Source organism: Cynocephalus volans, chromosome 8 (assembly GCF_027409185.1).
Source record: "Cynocephalus volans isolate mCynVol1 chromosome 8, mCynVol1.pri, whole genome shotgun sequence".
Lineage (NCBI taxonomy): Eukaryota > Metazoa > Chordata > Mammalia > Dermoptera > Cynocephalidae > Cynocephalus > Cynocephalus volans.
In genome coordinates this window covers 24902005-24929653 of record NC_084467.1, presented here as the reverse complement: position 1 = coordinate 24929653, position 27649 = coordinate 24902005, and the positions used below count along the sequence as shown (strand labels likewise).

At 39.5% G+C, this 27649-nt stretch overlaps 2 protein-coding genes across 2 annotated transcripts in view; one reads left to right on the top strand and one right to left on the bottom strand.

Annotated features, from left to right (window-relative positions):
• Positions 1-27649, top strand: part of SNRNP40 (small nuclear ribonucleoprotein U5 subunit 40) — an 82987-nt gene that overhangs the window by 13697 nt on the left and 41641 nt on the right. The gene's annotated exons all lie outside the window — the stretch shown is intronic.
• Positions 1-27649, bottom strand: part of ZCCHC17 (zinc finger CCHC-type containing 17) — a 64585-nt gene that overhangs the window by 27247 nt on the left and 9689 nt on the right. The window contains exons 2-3 of the mRNA XM_063103603.1: positions 26530-26650; positions 19326-19383 (exon numbers count right to left, since the gene is read on the bottom strand). Of these exons, the coding sequence (XP_062959673.1) occupies positions 19326-19383; positions 26530-26595 (124 nt within the window). The 5' untranslated portion in view covers positions 26596-26650. The remainder of the gene's footprint in view (positions 1-19325; positions 19384-26529; positions 26651-27649) is intronic.

Below are 27649 nucleotides of genomic sequence, written 5' to 3'. Positions count from 1 at the left end.
ATATCCAACAAAAGGATAATGATTCAGTCAACTATGGCATAGTCACTTCAAAAGTGGTCCATTCAAAAGGTTATGTAGGGCCGGCCCGTGGCTCACTCGGTAGAGTGCGGTGCTGATAACACCAAGGCCATGGGTTCGGATCCTATATAGGGATGGCCGGTTTGCTCACTGGCTGAGCGTGGTGCTGACAACACCAAACCAAGGGTTGAGATCCCCTTACCAGTCATCTTTAAAAAAAAAAAAAAAAAAAGGTTATGTAAAAACATGTCAATAATTAATTCTTTAGTAAATATTTATTTAGTGCCTACTATGTGTCAAGCACTGTAGGCATCTAGCATTTTCCCATGCTAAATAACAAAAGCATAATGCAAAATTATATAGTATGATTATAAATGCTTAAAATACATTTTAAAAGTATGACCCAAAATACTAACAATGATATTAAGACACAATATTACATGTTAACTTCTTAATTTATTTTCAAATGTTTAATAATAAAGTTACTTCTATTCTGGAGAAAATGGAAAAAAATTATTTTGAATGACCATAAATTAGAAATCATGTCTAAAATAACTGCCTTCCCTAAAGTTGCTTGGGAGATTTATTCACCTTTATTCTCCCTCACATACACACAGATGCACATGGGTGCCTGCACAGGCCTGAAACAGAAAGGACAGATACTTTCAGTTTAGAGCTCCTATTGGAAGCCACTGCCTTCTCTGTCCATGGTCACTGGGTCTTTCACACAAACGTTAGCTGATTCTGGAGGTTGACAGCCTACCTATCTGAATAACTCTGGGGCTTCTGAAGAATTTTATATACATTATTTAAGCTATGTTTTTAATTTTAGATCAACACATAATCTCCAAATTGGGTAAAATTCATGCAGCTGGGGTTTTAATTTGTCCCCCATGATAATGTAATGAACCAACTAGCCTAACTGGAAAGTTTGAAGAGGAAATTCAGATCCCCTAAAGAAAAAGGAAACCTTTTTCACTTTGACTTTTTTTTGGCTACAACTGTCTTCTTAATTGTTAAAATTCACCTCTTTTCTCTATTGCTAATATACTTGAGATAACATTATGTTTCTTCCCTAAAACAGAAGGTCTATTTATTGGAGTAACACAAACAAAGAAATCATGGCATCAACAACTTGTCCTTCTCCCACCTGAACCCAAAGTATGATTTTTTTCTTTTTTTTTTTTGGTCCAGATATCTCTCTCCTGGATAATATGGCATTGCTAGAATTAACAGCACAAAATTGGAAACAAAATAATTACGTGGTGCATCTGAATGACAGAATAAAGCCATTAAATGTTTACAAGAATTTTTTTTTTTTTTTTTTTGCTGCTGGCCAGTATGGGGATCTGAACCCTTGACCTTGGTGTTATAACACCATGCTCTAACCAATGGTGCTAATTGGCCAGGCCTTACCAGTAGTATTTTAAAAGATGAGGAAACGTTTTTAAGATTCATTAAGTATAAAAAGCTACAAACTTTAAAATATAATCTTAATCTCAGCATGTTAAGTTTTATACTACACATATGTGACTATAAAGAAATACATCAAAGTGTTAACAGTGCCTATCACTATGTGGTAGTAATATCACATAATAATAATTTTCTTTTCTGTTCCCCCCCTTATTTTTCTATAAGCATGTATTACTTCTAATCATGAAATATTTTAAAAGCAAATCTTAAATGATACATACACTGTGATTGAAATTATGTAAAATTATGTCTCATATGGACGTAGACCAACAGGGAATATAAAAATAGCTATACTAGGGTGCATGATATTTAAAGTTGAGACATTAATGGCTTATTACCAAAAGGCTTACACAGTAAATTAAACAAGGGACATGGTCTAGTCCTCAGTCTTGAATGCAAATGTCTGGTAGATGGTTGTGGAGATTAAGTGTAGGAGTCTTCAGTAGGTAGATACAGTATATTAAAATACATTAACCAGATTGTTGGTTTAGTGATTGGTTCAGGGAGAAACACAATTCACCAATTTATTAATTTATAATAGAGGACATACTTTTCTTATACCTGGAAGGCTCTCAGTCCTCATCTAGGTAAACTACCAGCTGCCCCCAGTATCAAATACCTGAAAAATTAGTGATCAAAAATTGCTTCAACATGGAAATCAGAACAAAAGGGAGGGCTGGTCAATTAGCTCAGTTGGTTAGAGTGCAGTACTGAAACACCAAGGTCAAGGGTTCAGATTTCAGATCCCAGCATCTCCCAGCATGGGCCAGTCATCAAAAATGAACAAACAAAAGGGAGACAAATGTTTTGAGATACTTTTCCATTCCATGAAGTATTAATGGACTATCATTTCCTCATAAAAGAATCCATCTCTCTAGTTCCTATCATCAGATTAATTTCTTCCTTAAGGCAAGATAAACACTGCCAACTTCAGGCTCTCAGCCTATCTTTTAATACATTCTAGGCTGACAACTCCCCTCCTGTTCACATAACCTCTCCTTCATTAGAATATGACACAAATCAATTAGATTTCAGTCTCCCAAATTACAATTTCATTTCAATCCCTCTTCCCTGGAATAACATCCAGATTATCTTGTCAAAGGTTAGAGGGCTCCCATCTCTCCAGTCACAGATTTACAGGCAATTAACCTTGTTTATTTCTGTCTATAGCTAATCTCATACTCTGTATGAGGGATTCATTAATAGATTAATTCTCAAAAGCAGTCTGAATTCTTGGGAAGTAATTCATTGTTACATGCACACACCACCAAGAGCTGGAATAAATGTATATAGTGGAGAACACCAACTAAAACATTCGAGGCCCCTTCACTTTGTGCTGGGCATGTCACTATATACACTACATTCATCCATTTATTTAATCCTCTGTGACATGGGTTCACAGGAGGAAACAGTCTAGAAGTAATGTAAATTGACTAAGGTCACAAAGCTGATAAATAACAGAACTGCAATTCAAATATAAGTCTGTCAGCCTCCTAAATCATACTGATATGTCCCCATTTTTTCTGTTATTAATCTATGTTATCCTTTCAATTAAAAAAAGAGAAAGATGCACTTATCTACGAATAGTGGAAACACGTCTAATTCTGTTTTAGCATATACTCCAAAATGAAACAGAAATAAACAAATATAAAAGTACTTTTCTTGCCATGCCTCATGGGAGAGAGTTCTTCACAGCAGTTTGTGTCCGGATTTTTTTTTTTTTTTAAAAGAAGACCAGTAAGGGGATCTTAACCCTTGACTTGGTGTTGTCAGCACCACACTTAGCCAGTGAGCTAACCGGCCATCCCTATATGGGATCCGAACCCGTGGCCTTGGTGTTATCAGCACCACACTCTCCTGAGTGAGCCATGGGCCGGCCCCATGTCTGGATTTTTGACATCAAGCCATAAATGCCCAAAAGGCATATCAAGTCCATCATCATGTTCAACAAACCCAACATGACACTTAAACAGAACGAGTCCTATCTGAGTGTCTGCTGGTAAAAGAAGGAAAAAAAACAATCCTGATGACTTGAAAAGAACTAGCTCCCAATTCCCATATGAGAGAAACAGAGTGAGCCTATTACAGTCCCCTTAAAACTATTCTCCCAACTGTGTTAGGCTCAACAGTAATTACTTTCACAAGTTCCATTGGCAATGAAGAGGTGAAAATTTCAAACCATTAGAGGACAGCTGCAGCCAAAAAATGTCAACATAAAAGGTCTCCTTTATCTTAGCAGAAATTGAATTCTTTCTCCAGACTTAGTCATCTCCAATCAATGATATATGACAATAATGTAAGCACATAAGTTAAGCGCTTTCACAGCCTTTATCTTGTTGAGATTATGGATTCATTCAAATATTTACTAAACATCTTCTATACTGCAGGCAAAAATGGATCTAAGAATGAAGAAAACATGATCCTTTCAGTCAAAAATGAGTCTAAAATATGCACATCATTTCCATTTCACTGATGAGGAAATTAAGGCTCAAAGTCTAAGCAACAGGCCCAAGTCAAGATACTAGTAGATGGTGGGGCTGGGGCTAGAGTTCATTTATTCATTTGGTGAGATTTACTGAACACCCACTATATTTCAGGCATTGTACAAGGGCCTGACTCATCCTATCTATTTCACAACTCAGTGTATTAAGTGCAACTTCACTCATTTTTATTACACACCATTGTAATTCGTTTACATCTCTAGACTGTGAACAATCTGAGGGCAGCAGGGACTATGTTTTTCTTGTCTGTGTGTTCCACTGAAAAAGGAACCAGAAAATAGAACTCAATAATTATTTGCTAAACTAAATTCATTTCTAAATATATTTGAGCTTCGAAAAAAATAATAAATAAATAAATAAATAAATAAATATATTTGAGCTTCTACCATGGAGTAAATAATCTCTGCTCTCAAAATTTCATTGTTTCGTGCTGGTGGGCAGAAGACAGTGGGAAAAAAAACTTTATAAACGTATAGGGCTACCCTGTCTACTACGATAGTCACTGGCCCATAACTATTCTAAGTTTAAACTTACAGGGATCTGAACCTTTGACCTTGGTGTTACAAGGCTGCACTCTAACCAAATGAGCTAACCAAGCTAACTGGCCAGCCCTAGATGTGGTATAATAGAAAGATATATTTGGTCTTTGTCCTTGTTCTGGCAAAGAACTCCTAAAACCCTTGTGATTTCCCGAGTGATAGGAGTGTCTTTTGTTATTCATAGTAAGTCCCTTTGGATCACACAAGTTTATGTTAATGAGGTGACAAAGTAGGGCCTCTAGATAGTCTCAGGATGGGACTGGTCACCAGAAGGACCAAGTGATGACAGAGTTGGAATTTTCATTCCTACCCATAGTGGGAGGGGTGGAGGTTGGAGATTGAGCTCTACAAAAACTCCTGCATAATAGTTGTAGAGCCTCTGAGTTGGTAAACACATCCTAATGCTGGGAAGGTGGTTACCAGAGAGGGCATGAAAGTTCCTCACCACACCATACCTCACCCCACCCCACCAAATACTTTGCCCTGTGTATCTCTTCCATTATTTGGCTGTTCCTGGGTTGTATCCTTTATAATAAACTGACCAAGTGTTTTCCTGAGTTCTGTGAGCCCTTTTCTACCAAATTATCAAACAAGCAGGGAACTGTGGGAACCTCCAATTTATAGCTGGTTGGTCAGAAGTACAGGAGGCCCAGGACTTCTGACCAGCATCTGAAATAGGGGCAATCTTGTAGGGCTGAGTCCCTTTAACTTGTAAAATCTACTGTTAACTCAAGATAAATAATATCAGAACTGAACTGAATTACTGGATACCCAGCTGGTGTCCACAGAATTGGTTGGTGTCAGAAAACAAATCAGAACAGATATGGAACATTTTCATTGTCGAAGAAAGTTTTATTTGACAACACTGTGAGAAGGGAAAGAAAATGTAGTTTAGATCTGAATACCAGGAAGGAGTCCTCAACCCAGTACTAGTTAAAGCATTCTGAGAACAGAAGTCTGAGCAACTAACTCAAATTAGAGTCTACCTTCCTGAATCAAAGATGTTAAGATCTGCTCAGAGGGCCGGCCCGTGGCTCACCTGGGAGAGAGTGGTGCTGACAACACCAAGTCAAGGGTTAAGATCCCCTTACTGGTCATCTTTAAAAAAAAAAAAGACCTGCTCAGACCAGAGTTATTTCATAACTCAGTCTTTTCGGGGTGGGACTTAGCAGAGAAGCTAAGATACATTGCAGGGAAGTCAATTGCTCAAGTTACCCAACACACCTACAGAAGATCCCAGGATTAGAACTCACACAGTTTCCACCTAATTATTTGGCTCCCTGACTCTCCCTCTAAGGCTTGTCTCAGCACACCTGTCAGACTGACAGATTCACTTGTAAGCTGTCAGCCACAATCAGAGGCATTACCTGACAGGGTATGGATATGAGTGAGTTGAAGACTGCTGGAAGGTAGCAGGACTCTAATCCCCAAAGTGTCACAGAAATGCCCAAGTAAAAATGGGACTTTCAGGCACTGGTAGCCACGGCAAATACACTGACAAGAAAATCTGTCTTCAGACACCAAGAAGTGCACACTCTAAAGGGGAAGGGATGAGTTCCACCTCATTAAACTCCAGCCAACAACAAAAAAAAGAGAAACTTTATTACAGACTGCAACTGCCAGCTTGAAAACTACTGGTGAGCTTTTTCTTTCCTGGCAGCTGACTGGCAATGGCAGCTATTTCTAATACAAAGATGCAATTTGCAGCACTGTAGTCTCCAAGGCTAGAGGCATGGCTTAATTATCCAAAGGCCAGCTGTTGAGGGCTGGCCCATGGCTCACTTGGAAGAGTGCGGTGTTGATAACAACAAGGCCACGGGTTCGGATCCCTATATAGAGATGGCCAGTTAGCTCTCATGGGAGAGCATGGCGCTGATAACACCAGTCAAGGGTTAAGATCCCCTTACCGGCCATTTTTTAAAACAAACAAACAAAAACCACAAAGATCAGCTGTTGGACTTTGTTAAAGAAAAACCTTTTTAAAAAAATTGCAAAAAGCTGAAGTCCCTCTTCCATTTACATCCCTCCCTTAGCAAACCCAACTTCCTAGAGGTGACCATTGTTTTAACATTTGTTGAATATCCTTCCAGACTTTTTTTTTTTTTTTAAAGATGACTGGTAAGGGGATCTTAACCCTTGACTTGGTGTTGTCAGCACCATGCTCACCCAGTGAGCTAACTGGCCATCCCTATATGGGATCCGAACCCGTGGCCCTGGTATTATCAGCACTGCACTCTCCCGAGTGAGCCACAGGCCGGCCCCTTCCAGACTTTCTAAACATATGCCATAATTTTAAAAATGCATAGGCATGTGTATACTTGCTTTAAAAGGGAGGGAAGGGCATGCCATACAGACTCTTTTGCAACCTGTTTTTAATTTTATTATCTTGGACATCTTTTCATGTCAGGAAATTGAGATCTACCCTGTTCCACTGATTCTAAGATGCAGTTTCTTTTCCCCTTTCTTTGACATCTCAAACTGGAATGCTTCTTATAATCAATGGGGTCTTAGAACTGCTATCAGTCAGGTAGCAGCATAATGGAATTGCATGAAAACCTCCCATTAACCCTTTCTTGTAAGATTAAGCATCAAAGTGTCTTAGAAATACAGTTGTTCTTTTTGTCACCTGCATAGTCCTCTGCACAGATGTGCATAATTTATCTACTGTAAACTAAATTCAAAAGAATTGCTGGATTAAAGCGTGAGCACATTAAAAATGTTAATAGTCATTGCCAGAGTCTGTGACAATTTATGTTCCTAAAAGTGAATAAAATTACCCATTTCCAACATTGGGTATTAATAGCAATCTTTTTAAATGTTTGTTAATATCAAAGATCTTATGAGTGTTTTAAATCACTTTTTAAAAATATCTGAGATAATTGTAGATTCATATGCGCTTAAATGATACAGAGATTCTATGTACATTTACCCAGTTTTTTCCAATAGTAACATTTTGTAAAATTATAGTACAGTACACTATTACCAGGATATTGGCACTGATACTGTGTATAAGAAATATATATTTGGTCTTTGTTCCTGGCACGGAGCTTCTAAAACCCTTGGAATTTTCTAAGTAATAGGAGCATCTTTTGTTATCCTAATAAGTCCCTTTCAATCAAACACAGAGTTTACAATAATGAGGTAACCACTGGTAGGTCCTTAAGACAGCTTCAGTATGGGGGTTGGTAGCCAGAGAAACCAACCATGTGATTAGATGGTTAGAACTTTCAGCCCCACTCTCTGACTTCTAGGTAGGGGAGAAGGGCTGGAGATGGAGCTCAATCACCAAAGGACACTGACTTAATCAATCATGCCTATGTAACAGAGTCTCCATAAAACCCCCTAAACAATGGGGTTTGGAGAGTTAGTGAACACATCCATGTGCCAGGAGGGTGGTGCTTTCCAACTCCAGAATGGACAAAGGCTCTTGTGTTTGGGATCCTTTGGGACTTGCTTTATCTACCTCCTCATCTGACTGTTCATTTCTATCCTTTGTAATAAACTAGTAGTAAGTATAGCATTTTCCTGAGTTCTGTGAGTTTTTCTAGCAAATTACTGAACCTGGGGAGGTGGGGGGGATTCCTAAAATTGTAGCCATGTCAGACAGAAGTGTGGGTAACATAGGGAACTCAATATTTGGGACTGGCATCTGAAGTAAGGGCAGTCTTATGGGTCCGAGCCCTTAAATCTATGGAATCTGAAATTAACTCCCTGGTAGTTAGTGTCAGAACTAAATTAAATTGTTGGACATCCAACTGATTTCAAAGAATTGTAGAACTAGAGAATTGGTTGGTGTGGGAAAAAAACATCTCAGATAGAATCCACCGGATCTTGTTCAGATTTCCCCAGTTTTACTCGTACTCATTTGTGTTTGTGTGCATGTATGTGTATGTTTTTAGTTGCATGTAATCTTACCACATGTGTAAATTCATGTATCTACCACCACAATCAAGATACAGAACTGGTCCATCAACACAAGGACCCTTTATGTTGCCACTTCTGCTCCCAATACTGCTTCCCCTCCTCCTTAATCCCTGTCAATCACTAATCTGTTCTCCATTTAAATGATTTTGTCATTTTACGAATATTACATAAAAATATGTGCAAATCATATATCTAGTATGGGTTTAGTATCCAGAATATATAAAGCACCCTTACAACTCAACAATAAAAAGAAAAATAACCCATTTTTTCTTTTTAATTGAATCATAATTGATTATACATATTTTGGGGATTCAATGTTGACATATGTTGATCAAATCAATATTACTAGTATGTATATTTTTACAAATTGTACTTATTCTTTATGCTCCTTGTCCAATCTCTCCCTATCCCCTACTCCCTCCCTCCTCCCACCACTGATAACCCTAGATTTCTTCTCTCCCTCTGAAAGGGTAATGGTTACTCTGTTGATTTGTTGCCTGGATGATCTGTCCAATGCTCAAACGTGTGTTCAGGTCCCCCAATATTATCATAGAGCACATGCTTCTTCTGTCACTCTGGAATGGGCTTTGCGGAGAGAGATATCCTCCTCTTTTCTTTGGTCTCTGCTGGTGACTCTCCTTGTATCAATGCACTTCAATGGATGGCGGACCATCTGCATGGTGGTTGTGACATCTAGCCACTTTAGCAGCAGCTGTGATTACTGTGGTGGCTGTGGTGGGCCACCCACATGGAGGTGATGTTTTTGGCATGCTCGTTGGCGCTGGTGGTGTGCCTGGTTGTGTGTGGGGGGGTCCGGTCCCTGGCTCTATGCCCTGAGCCCCCAAGTGGGGCCCTGAGGTGCTGGCAGTGTGCCTGGTTGTGGGCAGGGGGGTCCAGTCCCTGGCTCCATACTCCAGGCCCCTGGGCAGGCCACGAGGCGCTGGCGGTGTGCCTGGATGTAGGAGTGGGGTCTAGTCCCTGGCTCTAAGCCTCAGGTCCCCAGGTGGGTCCAAGGCACTGGCAGTGTTTGTGGTTGTGGGTGGGGGATCCAGTCCCCGGATCCAAGCCCCAGGTCCCCTAGCGGGCCCCGATGCACTGGTGGTGTGCCTAGGCTGGAACTAATTTTTTGTACTTTCCTTACTTCTAAAACAAGGGAACTTCCTGTGGGAACCAGTACTTGAGCTCTGTGGTTGACCTAAATTGCTGCTTTGCTTCTGTTTCCCTAGGGAAGGCTTTTTGTCCAGCTCAGGGTTCAATGGTTGACCTTATAGGTACTTCTGGCTCTCCAGAGACCCGGTGCACTTGGGTTGTATAGAAACTCTGATCTAGGCCTGAGTCTTTTCATCAAACTGCACCCCATGCAACTCTGCATTCCCGACCAGTCTCCTCTGAGTGGTCCTGTGCTGACTGGGGGACAGACTGGCTGTCCTTCCTGTGTCCCAGTGTTCTCCTGGTGGGCCCGTCTCCCCCACCTCCCATGCTCCAAACACTTCCCATGGGATGGGCCTGCGAAGGTCCCTTGTGATGACTCACTGGCCTCTGAATGGCTCCCCCTTTTCAGCTGTTCTGGCTCCTCGCTCCTGAGTTGTTCTATGGGAGTCCTATTAGTGGTCTTGCTGTCCTGGGGGCCACCAAGGCCCTCTTCTCCACCCCCTGCCTCCAAGCAACTACACCCAAAGGGCACAGATGCAGCTTCTCTCGGCTCCTGTTCCATGTGCTCAGCAGTTCCAGCCTTGAAGCGGTCACGGCCCAAAACACTCCAAACAGTTTTTCTTTTTCTCATCATGGTTTCTCTTGCCTTCTTGAACTCCACAGGTCTCTCCTTCTCTTCCCTTGAGCTCCAGCAATCCCAGGTGGGCTACTGTTACGTTTTTTTTATTTTTATTTTTTATTAATTTTATTTTGTCGATATACAATGTGGTTGATTATTGTGACCCAATACCGAAACCTCACTCTCTCCCCCCTCTCCTCCCTCCCATCCAAAAATGTCCTTTCTGTTTGCTTGTCGTATCAGCTTCAAGGAATTGTAGTTGTTGTGTCTTCTTCCCCCCCCCCCCCGGTTTTTTTTTGTATGTGTGTGAATTTATTTATTTATTTTTAGCTCCCACCAATAAGTGAGAACATGTATTTCTCTTTCTGTGCCTGACTTGTTTCACTTAATATAATTCTCTCAAGGTCCACCCATGTTGTTGCAAATGGCAGTATTTCATTCATTTTTATAGCTGAGTAGTATTCCATTGTGTAGATATACCACATTTTCCGTATCCACTCATCTGATGATGGACATTTGGGCTGGTTCCAACTCTTGGCTATTGTAAAGAGTGCTGCGATGAATATTGGGGAACAGGTATACCTTCGACTTGATGATTTCCATTCCTCTGGGTATATTCCCAGCAGTGGGATAGCTGGGTCATATGGCAGATCTGTCTGCAATTGTTTGAGGAACCTCCATACCATCTTCCATAGAGGCTGCACAATTTTGCAGTCCCACCAACAATGTATGAGAGTTCCTTTTTCTCCGCAACCTCGCCAGCGTTTATCGTTCAGAGTCTTTTGCATTTTAGCCATCCTAACTGGGGTGAGATGGTATCTCAGTGTAGTTTTGATTTGCATTTCCCAGATGCTGAGTGATGTTGAGCATTTTTTCATATGTCTGTTGGCCATTTGTATATCTTCCTTAGAGAAATGCCTACTTAGCTCTTTTGCCCATTTTTTAATTGGGTTGCTTGTTTTTTTCTTGTAAAGTTGTTTGAGTTCCTTGTATATTCTGGATATTAATCCTTTGTCAGATGTATACTTTGCAAATATTTTCTCCCACTCTGTTGGTTGTCTTTTAACTCTGTTAATCGTTTCTTTTGTTGTGCCGAAGCTCTTTAGTTTGATATAATCCCATTTGTTTATTTTTCCTTTGGTTGCCCGTACTTTGGGGGTCGTATTCATGAAGTCTGTGTCCAGTCCTATTTCCTGAAAGTGTCTCTCCTATGTTTTCTTTAAGAAGTTTTATTGTTTCAGGGTTTATTTTTAATTCTTTAATCCATTTTGAGTTGAGTTTAGTGTATGGTGAAAGGTATGGGTCTAGTTTCATTCTCCTGCATATTGATATCCAGTTCTCCCAGCACCACTTGCTAAAGAGGCAGTCTCTTCCCCAGTGTATAAGCTTGGTGCCTTTGTCAAAGATCAGATGGCTGTAGGTGTGTGGGTTGATTTCTGGATTCTCTATTCTATTCCATTGATCACTGTGTCTGTTTTTATGCCAGTACCATACTGTTTTGGTTATTATACTTTTGTAGTATAGTTTAAAGTCAGGTAGTGTTATGCCTCCAGCTTTATTTTTTTTGGTCAGCGTTGCTTTGGCTATGCGTGGTCTTTTCTTATTCCATATAAATGTCTGGATAGTTCTTTCCATTTCTGAGAAAAATGTCTTTGGAATTTTGATCGGGATTGCATTGAATTTGTATATCACTTTGGGTAGTATGGACATTTTCACTATGTTGATTCTTCCAATCCAAGAGCATGGGATATCTTTCCATCTTCTTGTATCCTCTCTAATTTCTCTCAGCAGTGGTTTGTAGTTCTCATTATAGAGATTTTTCACCTCCTTGGTTAACTCAATTCCTAAGTATTTTATTTTTTTGGTGGCTATTGTAAATGGGCAGGCTTTCTTGATTTCTCTTTCTGCATGTTCACTATTGGAGAATAGAAATGCTACTGATTTTTGTGTGTTGATTTTGTATCCTGCTACTGTGCTGAAATCATTTATCACTTCCAAGAACTTTTTTATAGAGGCTTTAGACTGTTTGATATATAGGATCATGTCATCTGCAAACAGGGACAGTTTGACTTCATCTTTTCCAATCTGGATGCCCTTTATTTCCTTCTCTTCTCTGATTGCTCTGGCTAGTACTTCCAACACTATGTTGAATAGGAGTGGTGAGAGTAGGCATCCTTGTCTAGTTCCTGTTCTTAAAGGAAAAGCTTTCAGCTTTTCCCCATTCAGGATGATATTGGCAGTGGGTTTATCATATTTGGCTTTAATTATGTTGAGATACTTTCCATCTATACCTAACTTATAGAGGGTCTTTGTCATGAATGTGTGTTGAATTTTATTAAATGCTTTTTTAGCATCTCTAGAGATGATCATATGGTCCTTGTGTTTGATTTTATTAATATGGTGTATCACATTTATTGATTTGCGTATGTTGAACCAACCTTGCACCCCTGGGATGAATCCCACTTGATCGTGGTGAATAATTTTACATATGTGTTGCTGTATTCTGTTTGCTAGTATTTTAGTGAGGATTTTTGCATCTATATTCATCAAGGATATCGGCCTGTAGTTTTCTTTTTGGGTTATATCTTTACCTGGTTTTGGTATCAGGATGATGTTTGCTTCACAGAATGAGTTTGGGAGATTTGCGTCTGTTTCAATCTTTTGGAATAGTTTTTAAAGAATCGGTGTCAATTCCTCTTTGAATGTTTGGTAAAATTCTGCTGTGAATCCATTTTGTCCTGGGCTTTTCTTTGTTGGGAGCCTTCTGATAACAGCTTCAATCTCCTTTATTGTTATTGGTCTGTTCAGATTGTCTACGTCTTCATGGATCAGTTTTGGGAGCTTGTGTTTGTCCAGAAATTTATCCATTTCCTCCAGATTTTCAAATTTGTTGGCGTATAGTTGTTTATAGTAGTCTCGAATGATTCCTTGTATTTCAGATGTATCAGTTGTAATATCACCTTTTTCATTTGTAATTTTTGTTATTTGGATCTTCTCTCTTCTTTTTGTTGTTAGCCATGCTAATGGTTTGTCAATATTATTTACCTTTTAAAAAAACCACTTTCGGGCAGAGCCCGTGGCGCACTCAGGAGAGTGCGGCGCTGGGAGCGCGGCGACGCTCCCGCCACGGGTTCGGATCCTATATAGGAATGGCCGGTGCACTCACTGGCTGAGTGCCGGTCACGAAAAAGACAAAAAAAATAAAAAATAAAAAATAAAAAAACCACTTTCTGATTCATTGATCTTTTGTATTGTTTTTTGGGTTTCAATTTCATTACGTTCTGCTCTGATCTTAATGATTTCTTTCCATCTGCTAACTTTAGGTTTGGATTATTCTTGTTTTTCTAGTTCTTTAAGGTGAAGTGTTAGGTTTTTCACTTGCCATCTGTCCATTCTTCTAAGGTGAGCATTTAATGCAATAAATGTCCCCCTTAATACTGCTTTTGCAGTATCCCACAGGTTTTGGTATGATGTATCATTATTTTTATTAGTTTCAATACATTTTTTGATTTCCTGCTTGATTTCTTCTTGGACCCATATGTCATTAAGTAGAATGCTGTTTAATTTCCATGTGTTTGTATAGTTTCCAGAATTTCATTTGTTATTGATTTCTAATTTTAATCCATTGTGGTCTGAGAAAATACATGGGATAATTCCAATTTTTTTGAATTTGTTGAGACTTGATTTGTGATCTAATATGTGATCTATCCTGGAGAGTGATCCATGTGCTGATGAGAAGAATGAATATTCTGAGGTTGTTGGATGGAATGTGCTGTAGATATCTGCCAAGTCCAATTGGTCTAGAGTATTGTTTAGATCTTGCGTTTCTCTGCTGATTCTTTGCCTAGATGATCTGTCCAATATTGACAGTGTGGTGTTCAGGTCCCTTCCTATTATGGTATTAGTGTCTATTTCCTTCTTTAGGTCCAATAGAGTTTGTTTTATAAACCTGGCTGCTCCAACATTGGGTGCATACATATTTATGATTGTTATGTCTTCATGGATCAGTCCTTTTATCATTATGTAGTGTCCCTCATTGTCTCTTTTTATGGTTTTTAGTTTAAAGTCTATTTTGTCAGATATAAGAATAGCTACTCCAGCTCGTTTTTCTTTTCTGTTTGCATGCTAAATCTTTTTCCATCCTTTCACTCTTAGTCTATGTGAATCTTTATGGGTGAGGTGGGTCTCCTGCAGGCAGCATATAGTTGGGTCCTCCTTTTTAATCCAGTCAGCCAGTCTGTGTCTTTTGAATGGGGAATTTAAGCCTTTTACATTAAGAGTTGTTATTGAAAAGTGTTGATTTATTCCTAGCATTTTATTGGTTGCTTGCTTGTCTTAGGTGTCTTTTGTTCCTTGCTTTCTGATTTACTGTTTGTTTTCTGTGTTTGTTGGTTCCTTAGGTTGCAGACAGCCTTTTTGTTTGCTTGTTTTCTCTTCATGAATGCCATTTTTATTATACTAGTGGGTTTAGATTTTTCTTGGGTTTTTATGGCAGTGGTAGTTATTTTTCAGGAACCAAACCCCGTACTCCCTTGAGAATTTCTTGTAAGGGTGGTCGTGTGGTGGTGAACTCCCGCAGTTTTTGTTTGTCTGAGAAATATACTATTTGCCCTTCATTTTGGAAGGACAGCCTTGTAGGGTAGAGGATTCTTGGCTGACAATCTCTGTCTTTTAGTATTTTGAATATATCATCGCATTCCTTTCTGGCTTTTAGGGTTTGTGATGAAAAGTCTGATGTTAGCCTAATTGGGGCTCCCTTATAGGTTATTTGATGCTTCTCTCTTGCAGCTTTTAAGATTCTCTCTGTCTTTGAGTTTTGCCAATTTGACTATAACATTTCTTGGAGAAGAACTTTTTGGGTTGTATACGTTTGGAGATCCTTGAGCTTCCTGGATCTGAAGATCTGTGATTTTTCTTATACCTAGAAAGTTTTCTGCCACTATTTCGTTGAATATGTTTTCAGTGTAATCTCCTTTTTCTTCCCCTTCTGGAACACTCATGACTCGGATATTTGAGCCCTTAAGGTTGTCTGATATCTTTCTCAGATTTTCTTCAATGCCTTTGATTCTTTTTTCTTTTTTTTTTTTTTGTCTGCTTGTGTTATTTCAAACAGCCCATCTTCAAGTTCAGAGGTTCTCTCTTCAACTTCCACAAGCCTGCTGGTTAAACTCTCCGTTGTGTTTTTTATTTCACTGAATAACTTCTTCAGTTCGGCAAGCTCTGCTACATTTTTTTTCAGGGCATTGATTTCCTTGTACATTTCTTCTTTCAGGTCCTGTATACTTTTCCTTGTTTCATCATGATGTCTAGCTGAGTTTTCTTGTATCTCATTCAGTTTCCTTAGAATTATCACTTGAAATTCCTTGTCAGTCATTTCAAGGGCTTCTTGTTGTATAGGATCTAGAGCTTGGGATTTATTATCTTTGGTGGTGTACTTTCTTGATTTTTTGTATTTCTGGTATCTTTTCTTTGATGTTTATTCATTGTGGCAGGGGGTTTCACAGTCCACAGGTTTAACACTATTGACTGAATAAGATGTTGCTGTGGTTGTCAATTTGGTATGGCTACCTCAGTGACTTCTCAGTTGGCCACTAGTGCCTTGCGTGTGTGGTTGCCTTGGGTCTTGGGCCTCTCCGGGGAGCCACCTCTCTGGTCAGCTTGGACTCTGCCAGACTGCTGGATCACGGGGCAGTACAGCAGCGTGTGTGGTCTGTGCTGAGCTTCCACCTCCCGTGCTGTACTTCTCCGTGCACTCTGGCCCGGGCTGCTGGGATTCACTGAGGTACCGCAGAGCATGTGGTCTCTGCAGAGCTTCGCCTTCCCCTGCAGGATGTCTCCCTGCTCTGTGCGTGCCAGGCCAGGCTTGGGATGGAGCCGGTTGGCAGCGTTGAAGCCTACCTGCTGCTGGATCACGCGGCGGTGGCCCCCCCACCGGGTGTGTGGACTCTACAGAGCTTTTATCTCCCTTGCTGGACGTCTCTTTGCTCCATACACATTGGGCCAGGCTGCTGGGTCGCGCGGCAGCAGTGTGGTCCCTGTGGAGTTCCTACCTCCTCCCCTGCCAGATGTCTCCCTTCTCCGAGCGCACTAGGCCGGGCTGGAAATGGAGCCGGGTGCCTGCGGTGAAGCCTACCTGCTGGATCACGCAGTGGTGGCCCCACAGGTTGTGTGGTTTCTGCGGAGCCTCCACCTCCTTTGCCGGATGTCTCCCCACTCTGTGTGCACTGGGCTGGGCTGGGAATGGAGCCGGGTGGCGGCGGTGAAGCTTATCTGCCAGATCGTGCGATGTCGGCCCCACAGGGCATGTGGTCTCCGCGGAGCTTCTGCCTCCCCTGCTGGATATCTCCCCGTTCCATATGCACTTGATGTTATGTTTTTATAGTTTAAATCAGTTGATTTGTGGGAGAGAGTGACACTAGGGAACGCTATTCCGCCATCTTGACCGGAAGTCCATATTGTTACATTTTTATAGTTGTGAATTGGTTGATTTGTGGGAGAGAGTGATGCTAGGGACCGTCTATTCCGCCATCTTGACCCGAACCAAAAATAACCCAATTTTTAAAAGGGCAAAGGATTTGAATATACATTTCTCCAAAGAAGTTATACAAATGCCAATAAACACATGAAAAGAGACTTGATATCATTAGCCATTAAGGAAATAGAAATCAAAACCACAATGAGATGCCACTTCACATCCATTAGGATGGCTATACTACTTAAAAGGACAAATAATAACAAGTGCTGGCAAAAACATAGAGAAAGTAGAACCCTCACACATTGGTGGTGGGAATATAAAATGGTGCACTTTGGAAAACAGTTTGTCAGTTCTTCAAAACATTAAAAATATAATATGACCCTGTGATTCCACTCCTAGGCATATACCTAAGAGAGATGAAAGCATACATGCATTAAATTTGTTAAACAAATGTTCATGACATTATTCTTAATAGCAAAAAAGTGGAAACAACCCAAATATCCATCAACTGATGGAAATGCAATAAACTGATTTGGAATGGCAATAAAAAGAAATGAAATACATGCTACAAAACAGATGAAACTTGAAAACATTATGCTAAGTGAAAGAAGCCAGTCACCGAAGACCACATATTGTATGATTCCATTTATAAGAAATGTGCAGAATAGGCAGACATATAGAGACAAAATAGATTGGACAGAGAGGATTTGGAGTGACTGCTAATGGTACAGGATTTCTTTTTGGGGTGATGACAATGTTCTCAAATTAGATTGTGATGATGGTTGCAAAAATCTGTGAATATACCAAAAACCACTGAATAGTATACTTTAAGTGGGTGAAATGTGTGGTATGTAAATTATATTTCAAAACAGCTTTTATTTATTTATTTTTTAAAAAAGAGTACTACATAAATGGAATCATAAAATGTATAACCTTTTAGGATTAGCTTTTTTCACTCAGTGTAATTCTCTGGAGACTGATATAGGTTGTTGCACATATCAATACTTCAGTCTCATTCCTTTTTATTGCTGAGTAGTAGCCCATTACAGCAGTCCCCCCTTATCTGCTGTTTCCATTTCCATGGTTTCAGTTACTCAAGGTCAACCACGTTCTGGAAGTATTAAATTGAAAATTCCAAAAATAAACAATTCATAAGTTTTAAATCACATTCTATTCTGAGTAGCGTGATGAAATCTCAAGAAGCTAACTGCCTGTTAGTCATTTAATAGCCGTCTTGGTTACTAGATCAAATGTCAAGGTATCACTTGTGTTCAAGTAATCCTTATTTTAATAATTTAAGTGAAAAAGTGAAAGTTACTGACTTAATAAGGAAAAAAAAAAATGATATGCTGAGGTTGCTAAGATCTATGGTAAGAACAACTATTCCATCCATGAAATTACGAAGAAGAAAAAAGAAATTTGTGCTAGTTTTGCTGTTGCACCTCAAGCTGTAGAATTATCAGCCACAGTGCAGAAGTGCTTAGTTAAGATGGAAAAGGCATTAAATTTGGGGGTGGAGGACATAAATAGAAATGTGTTCCAACTTATGGCAATCAGGTTTGGTACTATCCAAAGTGTTTCAGACATCCACTGGGGGTGTTGGAATGCATCCCCTGTGAATGCGGGAGTACTACTGTACATGAATGTATCACAGTTTAAGTTACTTTCTAATCAGTACTGATAATCAGTATCTTTTAATATACTGACTAAATGACATTTTTTTCTCCTGTGAGTTGTCTTTTCATATCCTTGGCCCCTTTTCCTACCTTCTCCTTTTTTATTAGCCCTTTATTGTAGGTACTGCGAATTCTTTTTCCCAGCTTAACTTTGCTTAGAATGATTTTCACAATTAAGTTTTTGACTTTTGTGTAGTAAAATATTCTTTTACATTTTCTTCTAGTACTCTCATGGTTATATTTTTAATGTTAAAATCTTTAATAAATCTTTAACTTATTTTAGCATAAGGAATTAGAAGTTGAGTTTCTGGATCCACTAGTAGTGTGACAGAGTAGAAAGCCCACTGATCTAGAAATCAGAAGGCTTAGGTTCTAGTCCTAGCTTTGCCATTACCCAGCTAAATCACTCAGCAGGCTACCTGTCTGTGGAACCTGCCTTTTCTACTTAAGACAATTGCTTTGAGAAACAAATAAGATTATACACATGAAAGGAATTCTCCAAAAATGTTCAACAGATGCCTACTATTTACAAAGAAAGTTTAAAGTATTATATATATTTGCATTGATTACAATACTATTCCCATTCCATGTGCCACATACTAGAAAACATATCTTCAGTCTCAGAGAGAAGTAGCTTGCCCTCCCCCAAATCCTGTTTACAAAGAAGTCAAGTGACTTGCCTGGGGTCACAAGAAAAGTCTAGGGAGAGCTGGTTCTAGAAGTGACCCCAATTAGCTATATCCTCCGCAAAGTCAGAGAGCACCATTTTTCTGAGTTAAGACTTGCTAAAAATGAACTGTCAACGCTTGTCTGTATTCATCTCTGACACTAAAAACAAAACAAAAAAACTACTGTCTGAAAAATGCAGAGCCTATAATTAGGATGTTGTGGGGGTGAGAGGAGAGAGAGTAAAACGAAAGGGCTGGATTTCAAGTTATAAGTTCCCACCTTGCTTCCGACAGCCTGGGATTTTGATAAAGGCTCCATAGTCTGTCACCATAGCAACCTTTAAAGAAAAAAAAAAAAAATCAATGTCACACAAATGAGAATCTTTCTTTAGTAGCACTTAACCTAGCCCCCCCCGAATTTCTATGTGGTACTGACTGCCTCCATCTGCTACAAAACTGCCTAAAAGTGATGCTCTGTCAAACATTCTTTCTGTTCTTTTTGAAATTTAGACTGACAAGTATGTGTGTCACATGGTATGACAGTACCAAGGAATGCCCAAATCCAGCACCCATTGAAATCACCAAAGGAGTTTCATAAACAAAAGGAACAAACAGCAGAAAACCATGAAATAAAGTTAAGCTTTATATTAGCTGCAACTAAGGCATCCAATCCCAATACAGAGATCTTTAAGAATTTGGGACACATCGTGTAGGGCATCCTTTTTCTTAAACTTCAAATCAAACCAGGCCATACAGCATATCATATTTCACTCCAAATCTGAGTCTTGGGTTTTATCAAGACAATTAGAGAAAAAGCCAATATACCAACATCTGACAGAACCTGAAAAGATATAATCAGAGAGAAAAAGAACTATCCCCAAGTCTTTAGGAGACTTTACCTAAGATGGAGAAGTTAGAGCCTTGACGGATCTATGTAATAGGAAACCAATCAATGTTAGTGATGAAAATCCCAGAAACCGTGTCAGATAAATCATTAACCCAGGCTCTACCTACCTTCTCTCCCCTCTATCCTCTAGCCCAATCCACCCCCATCTGTGGATTGGGATTGATTCTGTCATTACATACTATATTTATCACTAAATTCATTCTTATTTGTATTCAATACAGTCTTATACATATAAACTTTATTCTTTTCAGTGCCTTTAGTTGTTTTATCTTGGGCAATCAATATTTCAGCTTCACCATGCGTAAAATAAGGGGATTGAATAAGAAAATCCCCACTGCACTGCTATTCACTGATATATGCTGAACACTCCCTACATGCAAAACACTATTCAAATCCTCATGACACTATATGAAGTTGGTACTACTATTCCCATTCGACAGACGACAAAATGATGCATGGAGAGATTAAGTAATTAACCCAAGGTCCAAAGCTAGTAAGTAGCAGAGCTGGGATGTAAACCCAGGGAAAATTTAGTCTTAACTACACTAGAGCTGCTCATGGGTTCCTTTTAAGTATAAAATTCTAACAGCCAAATGCAGTGTAACATCTGGTATCCTATCTGCTCCTGGCAACAATCCTAAGAAGTATTCTCGTATATGGCAGGTCCTTACATTGCAGATGAGGCAGAGTAGTATAGGTATAGAAAGAGCACAGTCTTTGGACTGACAGATGTGGCTTCTAACCCCAGCTATGCCACTTCCTACCTGTGGGATTGTGAACACAACTTGCCTTTCAGGGCCTAAGTTTCCATTTGTTCTCACTTTGCTGCTGCAGATAACAAATGATGTACATAAAATGCCTGGCACTGGTATCTGGCACATAATGTACTTTCAGTAAAGTGTAGCTTTTAAAATTTTTTCTTAATTTTTTTTTGGTGGCTAGTCGGTATGGGGATCTGAACCCATGACCTTGGTATTATAAGGCAAGTGCAGCTTTTTAATAATTAACAGTTTAAGATACTGAAGCACAAAAAGATTAGTGACTGGTAGAAAGGCACACAACTAATCTTACATAAAAGCTAGAGACAGAACATGGGTCTCTTGACTCCTAGTCATCAAATATCATTACTCACCTCAATCTTAGGATGGAAATAAACAAAAATTTGCATTCTCCTCTTTTTTAAATGGTGATACTGAGACACAGCACTTGAACTAATTCTCCAAGACACCACATGAACGATGGGTTACAAACCAAAAGTTCTAAACTCCTGTTTTACACTGACAAACATGCTATGCTGGAGTAGGGACCAGACAGTCCCAAAGTAACAGTACAATCATGCAGACATTTAAAATCAAGGCAAGGCAGAGCCAGAGGAAGAACTTCAGAGACTAACTTTAGAGATTAGCTGGTCCAATCCTGTCATTTTTCTTTTCTTTTTTTTTATTGGTTATGAATATTCATGGGGTACAAAGCTGACTGTCACCACTCGTGCCCAAGATGTGATGGCCAGATCAATACTAGCAGCATGCCCATTACCACAAATTGCGATTATACTGTGTCCCTCACCCAATTAATCCCTGACCTCCTTCCCCCTCCCCCTTTTCGCCACCTCACTTTGTATCCATAGATATGCTCTCTCCCTCTGCAAGTCCAGGGCACCACTATCGTCTTTCTTAATCCTGTCATTTTTCAAATGAAGAAAGTGAAGATGAGAGACATAAGTGCTTATCCAAGTTCATAAAGTAATTTGTTCTCTGTAAAAGAGGGCCACATAGAGAATGAAGTTAAAGTTTTCAATTTTTAATTAGAACAAAAGCAAATCCCTTCTTTCTAGACCAGCTGAAGACACCCTGGCTTTTGCTCCAGGATTCTAGAAAGAGAGCTAAAAAGTCTCAAATTGTGTAATAACACTATCAAAGAGCATAACTATCTAACAAACTTAAAAGTAGCAACTGGAAGTTGGATCCCAAATCACCTTGTTGCTGTAAATTAAGACAATCTCACTTTTCAATTGTGAAGCTCCAGTGTCACATTATATATAGTCTTTAGAGGTAATATAACACACCTTAATTTGGCCTTTCCCGAAAGGAAAGGTTAATGTGCTCCAGCATGGATGCACTCAACTGTTCAGTTAGGAAAAGGCATTCCTGCCTATTTCCAGCACCAGGTGTTTCTATCACTGTATCTCCTAGGGTGCAGTCAGTGTTGAAATTAACAGGATGACACCTGCTGTAGATGATCACACAGTCTGCCCGGCGTCCCAAGAATAATTAGTCCGATAACTCAGGGGAAAAAATTCAGTAATTATCTCAATTTAATTCAGGGCTTGGATAAAATGAATTTTTCCATTTTCAGAATAGAGGTGGCACTGGCCTTGAAATTCGTTATCCCCATAATGCAAATGAGGAATTTGAGGCTCAGAGACAAGTTACTCGTCCAAAGCCACAAAGTTAGAAAGTAGCATGGCCAGGTATAGAACAGAAAGTTTTTGACTTCTAGTACAATGCTGTTTCCACCTTACTAAAACCAATCTCCACAGGATTTCTTTGGCTATGGTAAGGTTGAGCCAAATCCCAACTCCCACTGCTATGCTTGTACTCCCTACCATGCTTACTGAACTCTGGCACCGTGATGTCTCTAACAGGATAAGAGAAGGATGAATACTGGTTTCTCAGCTATTCAATCACTGGGCCCCCCATCCCTACTGAACCTGCTAAGAGATATGGGCTCAGAACAAGTTTCTTCAAGGACAACCAGTCCTATGAGGCTGCGTTCAATTTCATTCTAACATACTACATGCAAGACATCATGTCAGGTACTGTGAAATAAAAACAACTTAAAATAAAAAAAGCTCAGTGTGATGGTTAATTTTAGGTGTAAATTTGACTACATTAAAGAATACCCAGAACCTGGTAAAGTATTATTTTTGGGTGTCTGTGAGGGTGTTTCCAGAGATAAGTACTATGAGCCTGAGTGGACTAGGTAGGAAAGACCTGCCCTCAATAAATATAGTTGAGCATCATCCAATCTGCTGGGGGCCCACAGAGAACAAAAACAGGAAAAGGCAAATTTCTCACATTGTCCACTGGAGCTGGGATACACTCTTCTCTCCTGTCTATAGACATCAGAACTTGAGACTCTTAGGCCTTTGGGTTCCAAGACTTATACCAGTGGCACCTCTGGGCTCTCAGGCCTTTGGCCTTGTACTGAAAATTACATCATCAGCTTCCCCAGTTCTGAGGCTTTTGGACTTGGACTGAGCCACAGTACCAGCATCCGATTTGCAGACAATCTATCATAGGACTTCTCAGCCTTCATAATCACATGAGCCAATTCCCTAATAAATCCCCTCTCATATATTTCTATACATATCCTATTGGCTCTGTCTCTCTGGAGACTCATAATACACCCTGCCTATTTTAAAATGAATTTCACCAAGATATATGAGATAACCAAGGCCTCTACTCTCCAATAACTCACAATCTAGTGAAAGAGACACATGTACAAGTAACAATAATACAAGACTATGCTAAATGCTATGATAGTTATACAAACAAATGACTGTGGAATAACCAGACTTACCACCTACCTTCCTCCTATACTTCAATTCAGTCAAAATAATTCTCTTACAGGTCTTTTGTTTCCTCTATACCTTTATATACAATTGGACAATCCCAGCTGCAACTTAGCAGAAAGCAGACTTGGAAAGGGGACCAGATTTAGAATCCCAGTTTTGCCGTTTATTAATCATTGGGTGATTACTTAACTTCTGAGAAGAGTCTCGTCATCTATTAAATGGGGTAACAGCTTCTTTGGAGAGATTCAATAACACAGAATGTATAGGAGTGCTAACATACATTAGGCTCACAAAATTTTTTGAATTTTAAATTAACTGGTCTTCTTTGTAAATACAAGGATACTTCAAAAAGTGCATGGAAAGATTCATATTATCTTTATTTATTTATTTATTTTTGGCAGCTGGCAAGTACAGGGATCAAACCCCGGACCTTAGTGTTATCAGTACCATGCTTTAACTAACTGAGCCAACCAGCCAGCTCCCATTTTATCTTTTAATTCTATTTTTCCACAATTTTTTTTAAGTACCCTTATATTAGGCACTCATTAAATGTTCATTAGATAAATATTCTGAAAAAAGTTTCTTCTTCTCAATTTATTATTATTATTTTTTTAAAAGATGACCGGTAAGGGGATCTCAACCCTTGGCTTGGTGTTGTCAGCACCACGCTCAGCCAGTGAGCCAACCGGCCATCCCTATATAGGATATGAACCTGTGGCCTTGGTGTTATCAGCACCGCACTCTCCCGAGTGAGCCACGGGCTGGCCCACTTCTTCTCAATTTATTATGAAATTTCTCTTTGCCTAATTCCAAGTCACTTCTAAATCATCTTTTTTCAAAATGTGTTCCTGAAATAGCAAATTAGAACTATAAAGTTCTCTCTGAACATCCTTGGCAGTAATTTATAAAACCCACACTAATCTAAGCCCCATCTCATATAAGAAAAAGCTGTAGGTCTGGAGCTAGTTTACTAGAAATCTGAGTTGGTCCATGGAGAGCAGAGTGTTCTTCCCTTTCTTTTGTGCCGCACTAAGAAGTGAGGACTTCACAATAAGAAAAATCAATTTACCTCCAGTGCTACCACCTCCTTTTTCTGAGCTCTCGTACCTCACCAACTTTTGGGGATATCATGGGCTGTAAAGAAAAAGGACAAAGGCTCTCAAGAGCAGAGTCCTTTGCTGTTTGTAAGAATGTTATTATCCTTTGTATCTTTTTAATTTGTTTTTTGTACACTGACTGTTATATTACAAGTTGGGATCAATTTAACAGAATTCAAGAGCCATAATTATCTACAACTGACTGATGATCACAAAGCTATCCTAAAAGACTTCACATTATTAGCAGGTGAAACTTTTATCAACCAGAAGGCAAGTATGAATGCCATAAGAATGACACTACAGGCACTCATAAGATACTTAAAATAATTTTTTGGCTTTACTTTCACTTCAAGAGGAGGGAGACAACATTAATGAATTCCTACTATGACTCAGGCATTGTGTTTTTATAGATAATAGCTTATTTAACCTTCACAGTAGTCCTACAGAAGTAGTTATTACCTCATCTAACAAATGGAGATAATATTATTTCTCATTTAACAAATGAGAAAACTGAGACAAAGAGATTGACAGTCTCAAGGATCACACAGTTAGTAAGTAAAAGAGCTAGGACTAGAATCCAGGTTGTCTAGTTTGTGTCCCCTTCAAAATTCATGTTGAAGGTCGGCCCATGGCTCACTTGGGAGAGTGTGGTACTGATAACACCAAGGCCACGGGTTTGGATCCCTATATAGGGATGGCCAGTTAGCTCACTTGGGAGAGCGTGGTGCTGACAACACCAAGTCAAGGGTTAAGATCCCCTTACCGGTCATCTTTAAAAAAAAAAAAAAAAAAATTCATGTTGAAACTTAAACCTCATTGCAACACTATTAAGAGGTGGGGGACTTTAGGAGGTGATTAGGCCATGAGGACTCCACCCTCATGAATGGATTAGTGCTTGAGGGGGTGAGTTTGCCCCTTCCGCTATGTGAGGGCACAGCATTTGTCCCTACTGGAGGATGAAGCAGCAAGGTGCCATCTTAGAAGTAGAGAGTAGCTCTCACCAGACATCAAATCTGCTGGTGCCTTGATCTTGGACTTTCCAGCCTCCAGAACTGTAGGAAATAAATTTCTGTTCTTTATAAATTACCCAATCTCAGGTATTTTTTTTATAGTAACACAAATAAACTAAGACAAATAGCATGTGAAAAATCTTGAAGAGAAAGCAAGCTTAGTACTTTCAAAGCTGTAAGGAAGCCAGTGTGGCTGGAATATGAGCAGGGTAGAACAAAACAACACTGTATGAGTAGGCAAGGCCAAGTCATGGAAGGACCATGAAAATGAGTTTGTATTCCAGTATAATGAGAAGCCTCTGAAGAACTATGAGAAAGCAGCATGTCTGATCTGTTTTAAAAATGTTATTTTGGCTGCAATGTGAAAAACACATTGGAGAGGGGCTACAAGAGAAGTAGGGATCCCTGTGAGTGCCAGGCAAGAGATGGAAAGCTTGAACTAACAGGGTGCTAAGGGGATAGAGAAGTATACAGACCAAAGATATAATTAGGACTTGTGGATGAACTGAAGGGGGAGGGAAAATCAAGATCAAATCAAGAAGATAAATAAAGGATGATGTCCAAATTTTAGCCTGGGTACCTGAATGGATAGTTTCCACTTGCTGAGATGGAAAAGACCAGAAGAGAAAAAAATTTGGTGAGAAAATTAAATATTCAGTTTTAAACATAAATTAGAGATGTATTAAGGGATCCAAATGAACATGTCAGGTATATAGTTAGATGTCCGGAGCTTATAGGTACATGTGGTAGCCAGATACTCCACTAGCCCTTCCCATTTAAACCATAATGCTTAAGATAATCTCAAATGTACAGAAGCATCAAACCCAGCTCCTTTTCATCCTCAATCTATTCTTAACATAAATGGTAGATTTTCAAAGCACAAAACAATATACCTCTCCTTGGAAAATAGTGTAGAGAGCAGGCAAGTTTTCCATGGTCTCAGGCCTTCCTGAATTCATCCTTAATGTTCTATGGCTCCTCCATTTCTCTTCTGCTAAAGCTAATTCAAGTGTCCTGTCACAAAGAAATAAGACAGACAACAATCAGAGACATGAATATGTAGACAGTCCACAACTAGTCTCTAAGGAATAGCACCAATTAGACTTAATACTGAATACTTTCATCCAAATCTCTTTTGTCTGTTCTAATTGAGGGGAGTTTTAGAAACCTTGATCTTACTTCTTTTCAATTTGTTACTCATCCAGCGCCATCAGGCTGCTGGTTTTGTTGTTTGTGTGGTTTGTTTTGTTTGTTTTTTGGCAACTAGCCAGTAAGGTGTTTTTTTGTTTGTATGTTGGTTTATTATTGCTATTGTTGCTATTTTTTTTTGCCAGAGGAAAGCTTGTGGGGAGGGAGGGTGTGACTAGATCTCAAAAAAAAGGAACAATGGGAATAAGAGCTAATATTTATCAACAACTTACTATGTCCAGACACTGTGCTGAGCACTAGGCATGCAATGTCTCATTTAATCCTCAAAACTCTCAAGATGTAAGTTCTATTATTATCATATTATATAGATGAGAAAACCAAGGCTTCCAGAAGTCAAATGACTAAGCCTATGCCAAAAAGCCAGCAAATGATAGAGTCAAACTCTGGCTGACCCCAGAGTCCATGCTCTTAACCACTATGCTAGGCATTAAAAATTATGTTAAGTGAAATAAGCCAAAGAAAAAGAAATGCCACATGTTCTCATTCATAACTGGCCATTAGAAAGGAAGGGAGGGGCGAAAGGAGAGAGGGAGGGAGGAGGGAAAGAGGGAAGGAAGTAATGAAGGAAAGAAAGAAAAGACCACAACAATATGCTGAACTTTCAGAAGGAGAGAACAAATCTAAGGATACTGGAGATGGCGGGGGAGGGACGGAGGTGGTTTGGAAAGTGACAGGTCGGGTAAAAGGCATAAAGAAATATCACATGGGCCGGCCCGTGGCTCACTCGGTAGAGTGCGGTGCTGATAGCGCCAAGGCCCCGGGTTCGGATCCCATATACGGATGGCCGGTTCGCTCACTGGCTGA